Here is a 14,553-nt window from a genome sequence, read left to right as displayed (position 1 = left end):
ACTAAGTTACTAATGTGATTACTATACTGCTACTAATACTGTTACTGCTAAGATTGCTATAACAGTACTAATACTGTTACTAGTAAGACTGCTATACTGATACTAATACTGTTACTAATAATACTGATATACTGGTACTAATACTGTTACTAGTAAGACTGCTATACTGATACCAAGATACTAATACGACCACTATACTGGTACCAATACTGGTACTAATATAACTCGTTACTGCTATACTGTTACTATAATGATACTAATAAGACAACTATACTGGCCCTATACTGGTACATGACTGCTATACTGTTACTAAAAACACTACCAGACTGGGAATATAGTGCAATGATATTTCTCTTTCCTTTCATTGGTGAGTATGTCTCACCTGTGGTTTCTTGCTGGGAATGGGAGGCAGGGGCTTGGCTCCAAAGGCTCTAGGGACTCCCGGAAAGGAGGGGGCTGAGGGGCTGGTGTTACCCAGGAGAGAGGCTCTGTCCCTGGGAAAGTTTCTGGGTGGCAGGGGCTTGGTCCTCCGGAGCCTCAGCTCCATCTCATCTGGCCCAGGTCTGAATGGAGAGTTGAATACTCCAGGGCACTGCAGAGGAAGAACAGGATAGAGTGAAGGGAAAGACAGGGAATGTACAGTATCGTATAACCAATGCATTATCTACAAATACAGTATGGGAGAATAAACAGGAAAATGAATGTAACACTTTGCCATGCACCAGCCATTACTTACACTTTACAGTAGTTGTACCAGTTACACTGGACATATGAGGAAAAGAGAGAATTACCAAGTGATTAAATGTTTTGTAACAAATGACTGTTTGCTAGTGTGTTAGTGCTGAGCAGGAACAAAAGCCTGCACGCACAGTGTCCCTCCGGGATTAGAGTTGGCCACTCCAGCTATAACTCCAACACAGGGCCAATGTAAGTTCACACAGACTAAGAACGTATTGTCCAAGCCCTAGCCTCAGACTCGCATCCCTTCAAATAGAGAGATTGGTCACAGACAGACAGACAGGCCGAGAAATAATAATTATTCACATCAGACTGATCCACTGCTCTGCTTTAATTAGGAGACCAAAGCTTTGAGGAGCTCTGCTAGCTAGCTACTATATATGCTAATAACTTCCTTTTTTAGGCCAGACTAGGAGTGGGACTGCCTTCGTGCTACTACTTTTGCCTGGCCACTGAAGAGGGACAGGGCAGGGTGGAATGTGTGTGTGTGTGTGTGTGTGTGCTTGTATGTAGCTGCTAGTTCCTGGCCACTGTGGGTAGAGGGACTTGTAGGGTGGTGTAGCATCGTAGCAGGGGGTAACACACTGTGAACCCACCTCGACTGGCCACCGCCCTGCGCTGGGGAAGAGCAATGATGTTGACCCCCTGAACAGGGGAAGTAAATCTATGTCAGAGCGGCCACTTGTGTCCAGCGGAGTGGCTGGCGTTAAGGATGAACTGTGGGAGACCCATCCATTTCCTGGTGACAAGGTCAGACAGTGGAGAGGAAAGGAGTCCCGCGACCATATGCACAGCCCACTACCACCCAGAGACACTAAACATTCTCTCTCTCTTCACTCTCATTTTCTTATAGCTATTTCCTTCTACTCTCTCTCTCCCACCGTGTCCACAGCGGAGTGCCACAGAGAGACATTTGGCTAACTATTTTTTATACTCTTCCACTTTTTTTGTTAATCTCTCTTCCACTCTCTTTCCTTCTCCTCCTCTCTCCCGCCATACGCACAGCCCAGCGCCATGGAGTTCATTCTCTCCTTCACTATCTCTCTCACAATCAGCCTCTTTTATGCCCCATCTTTAACAGCTTCGGTCAAATGTCACAGTTCCGGTCCTTTTTCAAACCCAATGACTCCCGGGCAACGTTTGTCATGACGCCCGTGTGAACATTCCTTTACCGGAGTGGGGGTGATTATGGAAGCAGGACAGGTAAGTGGACAGGCGGACGGACACAGACATCAGAATCTGATGGAAAGACGAAGACGACGAAAAGAGTGTACAGGCACCAAGGAAATGACTACCTGGTGGAGACACACCCACCCACACCCACTGACCAGCAACACACTACTTCATCTTCATTATGAGCACACAGGGGTGCCAGGTGAGAGCAGCCGTGTAAACCTCCCATTCAGCAGATACCTACAGCCGCCTACAGCCCATAAACACACACACACACACACAGGTGCGCTACTGGACGTGCCCCCTAAATTATACATCCCCTTCTCAGTTACTGCCAACGCCACCCCCGCTAAAAGGAACATGAAGGCTTGTCAGTGGCAGTGGCTGTAGGCATGGCTCTCTGAATCCAGTGTGTGTGTGTGTACCTGCTTTGTGCTGAGTAGGAAGTGCATCCTCTGAGCCTGGACAGTCTTCTCCTCCTCTTCTCTCTCCATGGCCAGACGCTCCCTCTCTCTCGTCTGGAACTCTGATAACTCCTCCAGATCCCTCCTACACACACACACACACACACACACACACACACACACACACACACACACACACACACACACACACACACACACACACACACACACACACACACACACACACACACACACACAAAATATTGTTTGCAGTTTGTTTAGTGACCATTTACCCGCTTGAGTGTGTGTGTGTGTGTGTGTTTTGTGTGTGTGTGCGCGCGGATGTGTGTGAGGGAGAAAGACTGAGTACACAGTGATCAGGGATCAGGGAGTTTCTTGCTACAAGCGAATCCCTGATCTCTCCTCTAGCAGGAAACACATGCCTAATGACTCCAATCAGGGCCGAGAGAGAGAGGGGGGGGGGGGGGGAGTGAGAGGGAGAGAGAGAGAGAGAGAGAGGGAGAGTAAGAGGGAGAGAGAGAGGGAGAGAGAGAAAGAGAGGGAGAGAGAGAGAGGGAGGGAGGGAGAGAGAGAAAGAGAAGGAGAGAGAGAGGGGGGGAGAGAGAGAAAGAGAGAGATGGAGAGAGAGGGAGAGAGAGAGGGAGAGAGAGAAAGAGAGAGAGAGGGGGGGAGGGAGAGAGAGAGAGAGAGAGAGCGAGGGAGAGAGAAAGGGAGGGAGGGAGAGAGAGAAAGAGAAGGAGAGAGAGAGAGAGAAAGGGAGAGAGAGAGAGAGGGAGAGAGAGGGAGGGAGAGAGAGGGAGAGAGAGAGTGAAGCCGTCAGTGTGCCAGGCAGTGGGATGATGAATATATTCCATCAGAATAGCCAAGGCGCTCCATGACATCTGCTATCCGAGCTGTCTAAATGGGACACATTAAAAGCCCATACGCAATCTCATTTTACAATCACACACTGTTACTGTGTGGGGTAATAACTTAAGGGGAATCGGAAACAATTACTAAAACATACACACGCGCGCACGCAAACACAACGGCGCAGTCAAACAGGCGCGCACACAAAACGGACATGACAATGCGCGTCCACACACACACACGCAAACGCACAAAGACATTAGACTAAAAGAAAAGCCCATCCAATTCATCAGCAAGCGAGAGATATAAAAAGGTAACCATTGCTCATCAGGCTTTCGTTCCCAAGCTGCTCTCAGTTTTCAATTATGTGCTCACAAAGGAGAATATTCATACCGTCCTAACGTAAGGTTACACACACCGCCGTATTGACATTTAAAAATCACCACCATTTCCCTTTGCGTCGCAGCATTTTCATTCCTCCCTCCACACAAGATTAAATGACAAAATAAATGAAATATGCAGAGTAGCGTGGCCCCCATTTGGCCACCTGGTGAAGGGGAAATTGCTTATTAATGTGAAAAGATGAAGTTGTGGGACAGTCTGTTTCAGGTTTCTCTCCCCTTTCTTTTTCCGCCGTCTCCGGCCACCGGTGTATGTGTGTGTGTGTGTGTGTGTGCACATGTGTGCATCGATGTATGCTGGTGGCTGTGTCGGTGACCTTTGTCTCCCTATATCCCAGGTTTATTATTAATTGCAGTGTAGTGGACAAAAGCCAAACAGATTTGTAACGGCTGAAGGGACCTCGATCTGTGTCACGGCTGAGCAGGAGAACATACAACCCTCATTACTTCTGATGGTCATGGGGGGGGGGGGGGGGGGGGGGGGTGAGCACGGGAGCGGCCCAACACGCGTGACCTTTCCGCGTCCTCAACACTCAACTCACACAGGAGAGAAGTTCAGTCAAAGCTGGGCAGAAGTTAGGCAGAACACTTTTCTAGGGGTTAACCTCTCTTTTAGGAAAGTTGTCTCATGCTCAACTTAAACTGTAGAAGCACTTTAATGATAGTTAGCAATTAAGGACTGAAAATCAGATAGGAGAGAAATATTACAGTGGTCAGTGTACAACAACGTATTTGTACTAGATGTTCTAGATATTTGTGATATATTCTTACAAATCTGTCTTTTATGAGAATTTGTACTTGTCTGTTAGACATTGTTCATCTTTGTTTTTGTATGTCTGTATGTGTCGAGACTGGTAAATGTGCTTTAAATAAAGCTTGATATGATTTGATGAAACAGGGAACATTTTCATTGTAAAATCATATAGGCCTCTTCATACATGTATATAAATTACAAAGCATATAAACAAAAAACAGGTAATTAAATATAACATGTGAGTAAACATACAACTAATTTACAAAATACTGTTAACAACATTTAACCTGTTTAAAGGATCCAATAGGATGTCAAGGAAATACTACTTCTATGAAAACATTTCTAAATCAACAGTGTTGGATCTGTATTTGGAACACAAATCTCCTTTTCATGTTGTACATGTGAACTATCAGATCCCAGCAGCTGTTCTGTAGTCCCTGTTGAAACTATGACGATGATGACAGTGTATTACAGCATAAACACATGCATACAGCTGCTTTATCTATATTTAAAATCTTGGGGCATAGAGCTGGGTACGGGTAGAGTGGGGTGATGGGGAAATCATAGCCTGGTGCTTTGTGGGGTAGCGGGGTGGGGTAGCAGGCCGGCCCACCAGTCCTCCAGGCCAACACTGGAGCAGCTAATTGGCTCTCCTAAATATTTAATGACCGTACAAGCCGATTGGCTGTTTTAATTGTTCCAATTAAATAATTCAATAGCTGGCAGGGAGGGAATTTTCAGCAGTCCATTAACTTCCAGTGTCTGACTCGATATATTGACCTCTGACCTATGACCTCTAATAGAGCAGGCCTCAACCCTGACCAACCTGTAACCCTACCACGGCAGAGGACACACAACATCATCGCCATCAACAGGACAAGTTTACTGCAATTATATAGAACCACAAAACCCCCCAAAAAATATCACAAAACAGAAGTTAACCAGGTTTGTTTATTCAACAGATTCCCTCCTGTAACAAGAAGAAACAGTGGATTTCCAGGGTGAGGTGTCAACTTCAACAAAAATACCAACCCCCCCAAAAAACACAAAAAAGTGATGACAACCAAAAGCAATATTTTTTTCATCACTTTCCTTCCTGTGGCGAAGTACTTCCTAACGAGTCAGTGACTGAACTGGAGAGCAACAGACTTTTCACACGGAGACAAAACCCTCCAATCAAAGCCAGTGTGTACGTGACCTCCTCTACACCCCTGGTGTAGCGTCAGGAAGTGTGTAACTGGAGGACCGGTCCTCCCAGATCTCCTTTCATGGATGTCCTTGAGCCGAGAACCGGGACGCCACACAGAGAGTAAAATCCCTCAGCCTCACCACTCCGAGTCCATAAATTTCCCTCAGCCCGCGATGAGTTAAAAGATTTTGCCACGTTAGAACATTACAGAGAGAATTTATCTGATTATGGCAGTAATAATTACCCAGCTGTTTATTGCAGATAGAATAATAATTCATGCAGGCAACAGGCCGTGGTGGCAATGACACTCCGCATTTAGTAAATATGCAAACGGCTCCCTCCTAATTGCCCAGGCTCGCAGGATGCCCTTATTAAGCAGCACAACTTTAAGTGTCTTCCTGACAAGTGATAAATTGTTGTGTTGCACCAACTCTAGTCGCTTGAATTACAGTGGTGCCAAGAGGTCCTGACTTCATTAAGCTATGCAGGAGGGGACAGCTCCATGAAGATGGACACGCTAACATGGTGAACCCCGGCCAGGGGGAGAGAGGGTAGGAGGGAGAGAGAGAGCGTCGGGCGATGCGGTTAATGAAATGACACAGATGGTTTTGTATGGGGAGATCCGTCAGTGAGGAGCAGGAAGAAAGAGAGAGAGCGCGAAAGAGATGGTCCTCCCGTCGGGCAGTCTCCCGTCATTGGCATGCCAGGCCAGTCGGCCTGCACTAAATGGGAGCCATTAGTAAAACTTTGAATAATTTATGCAGCGGACAGACAGAGGGGTGGAGGGATGGTGGGAGGGAGGGAGCGGCGGATTAAAAAGCGGACCTTTGCGGGGTGAGTGATCGGGCAGTGTGCGATCCGAGGGGCCCTGGCGAACACAGAAAGGATATTTTAAATAAACGTGGCGCTGCGTTAATTGATCGCGGCCCCAGAAGCACTAAATAAACAAGTGATTAACTGGCGAGAGGATGACCTCTCCATGGAGAGGAGCAGCCAGAGAGGAGGGGCTCAATGGTCGTGTGTGTGTGTGTGTGTGTGTGTGTGTGTGTGTGTGTGTGTGTGTGTGTGTGTGTGTGTGTGTGTGTGTGTGTCTGGGAATGATAGACAGGGAAACATTGAGATGGCAACATCCTCCTGACTCTCAGCGATATCTCCCACCCACAACCATCTCATCCACTCTCACCCACAGCCAGTTTATCACAACACATAGTCTGCCTCCCAACAACCTATTTGGTCTATGAATCAGATCATATTTGGCCTATGAGTCCAGATAAATACCGAGGCTGAATATAGGGGAACAGGCCTAATTGAAATCTCTACCTATTTGGCCATTTTGTGTGTCCTATACCTTAAACGGGGAAGCAGGCTTCCAGGTTAAACGTCACAACTGTCTACCTGGTGTTTGTGTTACCCTCTCAACACCACAGAACCACTGTGTTTGTGGACTAACAAATGCTCATAAAGAAGACAGGTGACGTGTGGGTTGTGCTAGAATCATACAGAGACGTCATGGAAATGCAAATGTAACCAGGTTCTATCATACCCATCATGTCCCTGGCTATCCCACTGCACACATACCAGTATAACTTAGTGTTGTAAGTCTGCTGTAGCTGTGCAGGTGTCTGAGGTGACACAACTCAGAGGTGACAAACCTCATTACTTCTCACCAGGCCTGCCTACCTCTGGAGGGAGGGGGGAGTCAGTGATCCGACGAGCACTTAACAAATTTACATTTAATTTTAGCTGAAGCCTTAAGATATTTTTACCCCCCCCACGAAAATATATTAGCGACATAAAAAATGTGACTTAAACGTACATTTATTTTTTTTACTGTATAAAATAAACGATGGCATCTTTTTCGGCCCCTGGAGCCTAGCATGTTTTATTAATGCCGGAGCTCTCGCTGGAAAAAAAATCACAGGCACATTTTTTTATTTTGTCACGTCGTTCGCTGGCCACCCAAGGCACTTCTGAATACTTTTTTTTTCTCCTTCAGGTTACCGGTACACATGTATAGCCATCATACTCGCCGCCTCTAGATTAATCAGATCAATTCATCTCTGCCCAAGCACCCAGAGTGAATTCCTGTTAAGCATAAAGTCTGCTCCTTGTTAACTAATAGGAGTCTCTTGGTGCCACGATATACATTAGCATAACACCCATACCTTCTCAGACTTTCTTGCACACGGCAAAGACTGGCCAATAGGAAGAGTGATGTAGCACTCTGTAAAGAAAACACATCTATTCCAATAGCCTACAACTTATCCTCCGAAATAAAACTACAAACTGGATTAATGAATACATAATTGGGTATGTACTGAATCGACTGAAGAAGGGATAGAGAACTCACCAGAGACATTTGTATAGTACATAGCTAGACACAGACTATTTATCTCTGTTAATATCTCTGGTATGTTACCTACTTTAGACAGATGGCTTCTATCAGTCCTCTTAATGTATAGTACCTGATCTGTTTGTTTTTGCGGGCCAGTCCCTCCATGTATCTCTTGCGTGCGTAGTAGTTATGGCTGTATTTCCTCACGCAGTAACCTCTCCACCTCTGCTGTATCTGTAGGAGAAAAACACAGCAACACACATCTATAGTTAACTTAACAATCCACCAGTTAGATGAGATGGGACCGAACTGACAGTTTTTTGTTGGTAGTATTAAATACAACTTTATGCAAACTGGACTGGCAACACTTGCTTTAGAGGTCCCTTGCATTTATGTCAGTTTGACTTGACACACACACACGTATGCATGCACGGTATGGACGCGCGCACAAACTCAAACACCCACACACAACGAGTGTGCCCCTAAGCTGGGGCCAGATCTCTAAACAGAGGGGAGCGGATGTCCTTCACTCTAATTAGAAGATTAAACAATAGCAGGTAGAAGAATTATCAGAAGAGGGGAGAGCCAGTAGAAAATAAATAAGACCAAAATGAGAATTGCGATTGATCCGCAGTCAATAGATCATTTTAAATAAAGTAATTGCCCGGCTCGCAACTCAAAGTTCTTGTTGACCTTTTTTTGACTAGCGAAATCAATGATGCATATTGGCCGGGTTAAATCTAATCAAAAGTCTCGGGCCTCTTGTAAACACTGTTTTCTATTAACGTGCTAATACATTAGCCTTTGCTAGAGCGACGATGATAAAGACATCGGAGGAAAGGAAGAAAAAGGACTAGAATAAAAATTGATTGAAAAGGAAGTGCCACAAGGGGATTCAGAGATGATTGTATCTTTTTTTTCTGGTCAATGAGAGGCGGTGGGTGGAGATGTCCTTCACACACACACACACACACACACACACACACACACACACACACACACACACACACACACACACACACACACACACACACACACACACACACACACACACACACACACACACACACACACACACACACGCAGAGTTAGAGACTGAGTTTATCACACACAACATACTCTGCGTTGCTCCAAAGTTTACTACACCTGTGTATGCAGCTTTTTCACTGGGCCCTTTTTGAAAAAATAGCGTCTACACTCCGGCACACCGAAACCGGTGGGTTGGACACACTACCCATGAAAATGTCACAACATTTTCAATGTAGACTATTCTAAAACAGCATCTCAGTAAACATGATTGTACTACATGTTGGTGTAACTGTGGCTTGTTTCTTCTATATCCCTCTCATCAGTTGGTGGGCTGGTGATTCACTGCACTGATTCGACCAGGTTTAAACCCGACTTCATCGTGATATAAGAAGGTTGAGAAATATACAACTCAAATATGAGAGTCGCTGATATGGTCCGCAGTGTACAGTACATGTACAGTTTAAATCTTCCCACTTACAAATACAATCGTGTAGTTACCTAAAACATTTTTTTTTTAAAGAAATGAATATAAATAAAACCAAAACATTAGCACGAGGCCCTATTTGTTTCATTTGAGGATAACATTTTGTATAATTTGAATGAAATGCTTAGGCCTTTCAAGACGCCCCAGCATTTTACAACAACCATTTTTACAATAATCCTTCCTTATTTTTTATTTGATCAGATTTTGACATCCTTTCAGATTCCTGAACATATGACATGTTTTACAGGAGTAATAAAGCAGGTCTATCCTGCTGTGAAGCTTCTGTTCTCCTCTAAGTGCCGACATGACCTTTAACCTTTGGCCCTGTGACCTCAGGCACTTGGTCAGATCCAGATGGCTGCACGTAACATGAGCCTGACTAAAACACTGGGCCTGGACTTCTTTATTTGTTTGGATAACTGTCTGTCATAAAACTTTTCCTCAAATTTCTGTGGTTTCAGCGAATGTCCAAACAACTCACTGGTAATGTACCCTTCTTCAATAAAGCATAGAATTTTGTGGGCTTATAAAAAAATCTTTAACAATTTCACTTGGGGTGGAAAAGAGAGGCTATATGGAATTGTAAAATATAAGGTTTCGATGCGATATCCTCGCATAAAAGTGCCAAAGCATCACTCAAATGCAAAGGCTTTTGATTTATAGGTTGTGTGGTAGGAGTTGTTAAACTGGTCAAATGGGACTTATGACGATATGGGCTATGACAGAAAGATCTGCTCTAGAGGAAAAGCCAGCAGAAAAGTTTTTCAATCAGATATTTGTCACAGCTTAGCTAAAAATGCTAATAATAAGGCTAAACATGCTAACTTCTCTCCTGACTGGTTTAGCATAACTGAGTACAACTATTCCATTTAGTTTCAACATAAATGCCTGTGCAAAAGGGTATAATATCATTTCTGGGATTTTCTGCCATTGAAATTCTTGGGCCTAAGTGTTTTTTTGGGTCGCCCAAGTCCAAACAGTGTTAATTAATTTTCGGGATGGAAAAATGCTTTCAACGTTAACTTAAACGACTGAAACCACATATAAAGTATGTAGAAAAGATAATGGACCTATATATTTTTTAAGAATATAATCTTTGATAAGTAACAATTACCAAAATAAAAGCTAGACAGTCAGGGATAATTGAAAATTCCAAAAACAATGAAATTAGCAGTATAGATTTTCTTGATATGTTTGAGCAAAATAACAAATAATTGCTCGAAATTAGCTTTAAAACTTCAACATTTTCTCTCAGCTGCATGGCAAAATGTGTAGAATTGCAGGAAATTTGCTTTAAAACTGCTCAAATTTGTCTCAGCTTAATGGTAGACTCAGCGAAATGACGTTGCCACAAGCAGCACCGCAGATATTGAAATGAGCGAGATACAAGACTTCGCTCCCATACAGTCACGCAGTATCTGTGTTAGTGCACAAGTTCGCTTCATGCTGTTCACAGCGTGGTAACCAGGGCACCAAAACAGCAGAGAAGTTGAGCCTCGCGCTTCAACGCTCTTAGTTGATGCGTAAATTGACCCACTATACCGTTTACTTTCTGCATCTAGGTCAAAATCGCTGAGTCTACCTTTAATAGAGAAATGTGTGGAATTGCAGTGAATCGGCTTAAAACTTCTAAAATGTCGCTGACCGCTAAGATGGAGGTGTCCAGAATGTTCTCTAAGATTCAGCAGCGCCGACGGGCAGACCGCGTCCCCCGCCACACCCCTGCCACGCAGACCCTTTTTGATCCGGAAAAAGACCTGAATTTTATTTAAATAAGATTGTCTGATCAAAACTGCATATTAAAATCTAGACTAAATGTAATAAGAATTTTGCCCATCCGATGCAAAATAATACTGATAACATTCCATTACAATCAATTGCTGTATGGTATATAGGTAGAATTATCCAGGATGTGTAGTATTTCTACTGTGCACCCCCACATAGGGACAGAGACACTGGTGGTGAAATGAAACAGCACTGCAGAACTACTCATGGGGATCACATTGTGAGACCAGGGGACTCTCCATTTGCTAAAACAGACAGTGTGATATTTACCCTGACGGACATCTCGTGGTAGAAATTCATCTTCATGATAAAATATGCGGCCTGTGAACAAAAGGAGAGACGGCGTTACATCTCTGTCGCCTTATCCAGGCTCTCTGATCTGTCCTGAGCAGCCCAGAGATAAAGAAGTCTTTATACCTTATACATAATAAGTCTCATAGACACCACGGAGAGAGAGAGAGAGAGAGAGAGAGAGAGAGAGGGGGATGGAGGGAGGGAAAGAGTGTGTGTGCGTGCACATGCAAGCTTGTGTCTATGTGTGTGTGTCGAGGGAGAGGGAGGTATAAGTCAGACTTTGTATTGAGGGGACGGGGCTCCTCTCTTAATACATAATGCAGACAAGGCCAAGAAAATGTATGGTAGTCAAGCTGAGAGCTAATGGAGATGTATGATGGCCCAGTGCTCTCCGCTGGGTTTGATAACCAATGACGCTCCAGCCAGGATAGACTAACAAAGGCCAGAATATTCACACGGCTCGCCTCACGCCTCGTTCCGCTGTGCCCAGACCACTGGGGCCACATTTACAGGAGCAAACTTGAGAGAACTATATAAAAGGAATTCATCTCTCAAACATGTCTCTTTTTAATAACGACGTAAGAAAGAGGGAACGCTCAGGGAGGAAGACAAAGACGTGAAAGACGAGAGGAAGTTTGGCCTAATGTGGAGATGAGAGTTCAGAGGGAAAAATAAGGGTGTTGGTTTTGAGTCATGTATAATAATGCAAGTTAAACTCTGCAAAGTCTGAACTCTGAAGTCATAGAACGTTGTTTTGGTAATTTTGAGAGATTCAATGAGTTCTGTTTTATTTTTCAGATACTGTGTGTGTCTGGTGACATGTCCTTTACCTAACATTAAATCAGGGTTTATCCCCAGATTCCAGCTCGTGAAAGCTTCCCAAATGTGCCTGGCAGTTATGCTTTACCAAACAGTCAATTTAGGAGGTGATAAATAGCTGTTGTGATTTGTTTACAAAACTCAATCCAGAGAAAATTATTTGTGAGAGCAGTGGGGATTGGATTTTGTATCAACAATCTGTTCAATTAAGAAGCAGTTGGAGGCAATCTAAACCCTTCCACCATCCCTCCCTCTTTACGCTCTTCCTCTCTCGTTTATGCATTCCAGAAGCGATAGAGCTGCAATTCCATACCATATGACTTCGTATTCCTAAGTGCTAATTTCCAAATGTGTAATAGGTGAATTATATGTCTTCAGGTCAGAGTTGCGGCTTCTGAATATAGCAATTGAATTTTAATGTATGCTATCATAACATAATCAATATATCCGTAGCATTTCAGCGGCTAACGTACCTTCACCATTTGTCTGAAATGTGCCCTTGCTGTGAATCCTCGCCATATCTTCTGAATAATGGTGGCCTTCCTGTGTAGGTGACTGGGAGAAATGCTCATGAAAACATATGCTTTTACAAAGAAGAAATATGAAGAGATTAATTTACTGGTATAAGACAATATGGGATATACTATGTACAGTATGTGGACTAGTATTTCGACTTGCCGATAATCTGCAGAAAAAAGGAAAGAAATATGTAAAAATCTGTTTTTTGGTTGAGTTGAAAGGTCACGATAAGAGATAGTCCACCCCCCTGCAGACAGGACAATGCACAGCAACCTTTACTTAAGGCTTTTCAATTATGTCCAGCGATCATGGCTCCCAGAGCAAGTGGACATTTGTATTCATCATCAAACATACTCTAAATACAAGTCTACTGCGATTCCAGCCTCAACGAGGCCATCAATTTCCAAAAGGCCATTTATATGCCCAGAAAATCAATGCTTATAGGGGGGATATGGTAACCCCGGAGTTGCACTTAAGAAGCTCAAAATGTGGCTAATTAGCCACTTAACACATTGATCAATTAACTAAAGTAATCTGAATTAACCTGCAGTCTGGAAGTTTGTCAGCTGACCCTGCAAAATGGTGTTAGGGTCACAGTACAAGGCAGAGAGTGGAATAGGCCTTTATTTCCCTCAGCCATTTGCACAGCTCTCTAAAACCAAGAGGGGGTCATTTCATACTGTAAAGTGATAATTTAGGTTTTGGGGGGTGGGGGTTCTTCTCAGGGTCATGCGGCTGAAGGTCAATTTTTATTTGGGGTGAAGAAAAGGTGCAGTGTTTTGATAAAGAATACTACAAATTAGGTGTATTCATTCTTTGAAATTGCATGCATGATAATATTTATATTTTAGAGATGAAATTAGGAGTTTGTGTTATAATTATTGTTACATTGTCAAAGTTAATTTATGTACTAGGAAAACCCTTTTGCAACAAAATGAGCTATTTTAACTCCCACACACATCTCTTACCTGAGGTAGGCCCGCACCTGACATCCCCTGAAACAACTCTGTATTTGGATGGCTGCTTCGTTCTCTCTCTGTCTGTTCTCCTCGGCTATCCTACAGACTCACGCCAACACAGCAAATGCAGAAATGTACGAGCATGCATGGTTCAACCAAGTCAGATGTTTGTTCATCATACTATAAAAGGCATCCGCTGTTGTTGTTGTTAGCAAAGCTGCCTTACTAGCTAGCTACCGGTACAGTAACTAGCTAATGTAAGCTAGCTACAGTAGCTAGTTTTTTTCTCAACTTAAAACAGTTACGCCAGGTACTGTTAGAAATAGTTCACCGTGTTACAGAGTGTAGGTTACAAGTTAAATGTGCATGCTGCAACAGCTGCATTAACGTTACCTGTTTCTGGTGAAATATTCTTCTTTAATTCGTTCAATCTCATTCTGCAACCTGACCAACCTAGCCATGCTCTCCGGACCAAGACACAAGAGTTTACATGTTCCCTTGACAACGAGAGAGACAACAGTTTCCTTCTCCATTTGCGCGTCTCTTATGGGTGGGAAAGTTGTGGACACCGGGCGTTTGTCAAAATGTTTTTCTCTTCTCGTCAGAAGCCAACTTGGAAGGTAGTTTGGCCGTTGTTTGGCTGAATAAGCACAGGAAAAAACATTTGTGTACCAGTGAATTACTAGAGGACGCTGTTGTGTGTGCGTTTATTTTTACACCCTTGCAATTTGCTCAGTCTTGTAGCCTTAGCCTAGCGAATTGTATCAGATGGGGAAAATGCATTTGAACGTTATATGAAA

General features: G+C 43.7%; 1 protein-coding gene across 1 annotated transcript in view; it reads right to left on the bottom strand.

Annotated features, from left to right (window-relative positions):
• Positions 1 to 14,214, bottom strand: part of spata17 (spermatogenesis associated 17) — a 67,626-nt gene extending 53,412 nt beyond the window's left edge. Inside the window, exons 1-7 of the mRNA XM_038967881.1 lie at positions 14,147 to 14,214; positions 13,763 to 13,852; positions 12,749 to 12,830; positions 11,433 to 11,483; positions 7,995 to 8,098; positions 2,337 to 2,460; positions 383 to 592 (exon numbers count right to left, since the gene is read on the bottom strand). Coding sequence (XP_038823809.1) covers positions 383 to 592; positions 2,337 to 2,460; positions 7,995 to 8,098; positions 11,433 to 11,483; positions 12,749 to 12,830; positions 13,763 to 13,852; positions 14,147 to 14,214 — 729 coding nt within the window. The remainder of the gene's footprint in view (positions 1 to 382; positions 593 to 2,336; positions 2,461 to 7,994; positions 8,099 to 11,432; positions 11,484 to 12,748; positions 12,831 to 13,762; positions 13,853 to 14,146) is intronic.
• Positions 14,215 to 14,553: the final 339 nt, after the last annotated feature.

This window comes from Salvelinus namaycush, chromosome 28, assembly GCF_016432855.1.
Source record: "Salvelinus namaycush isolate Seneca chromosome 28, SaNama_1.0, whole genome shotgun sequence".
Lineage (NCBI taxonomy): Eukaryota > Metazoa > Chordata > Actinopteri > Salmoniformes > Salmonidae > Salvelinus > Salvelinus namaycush.
This window is presented reverse-complemented; position numbering and strand designations above follow the sequence as displayed.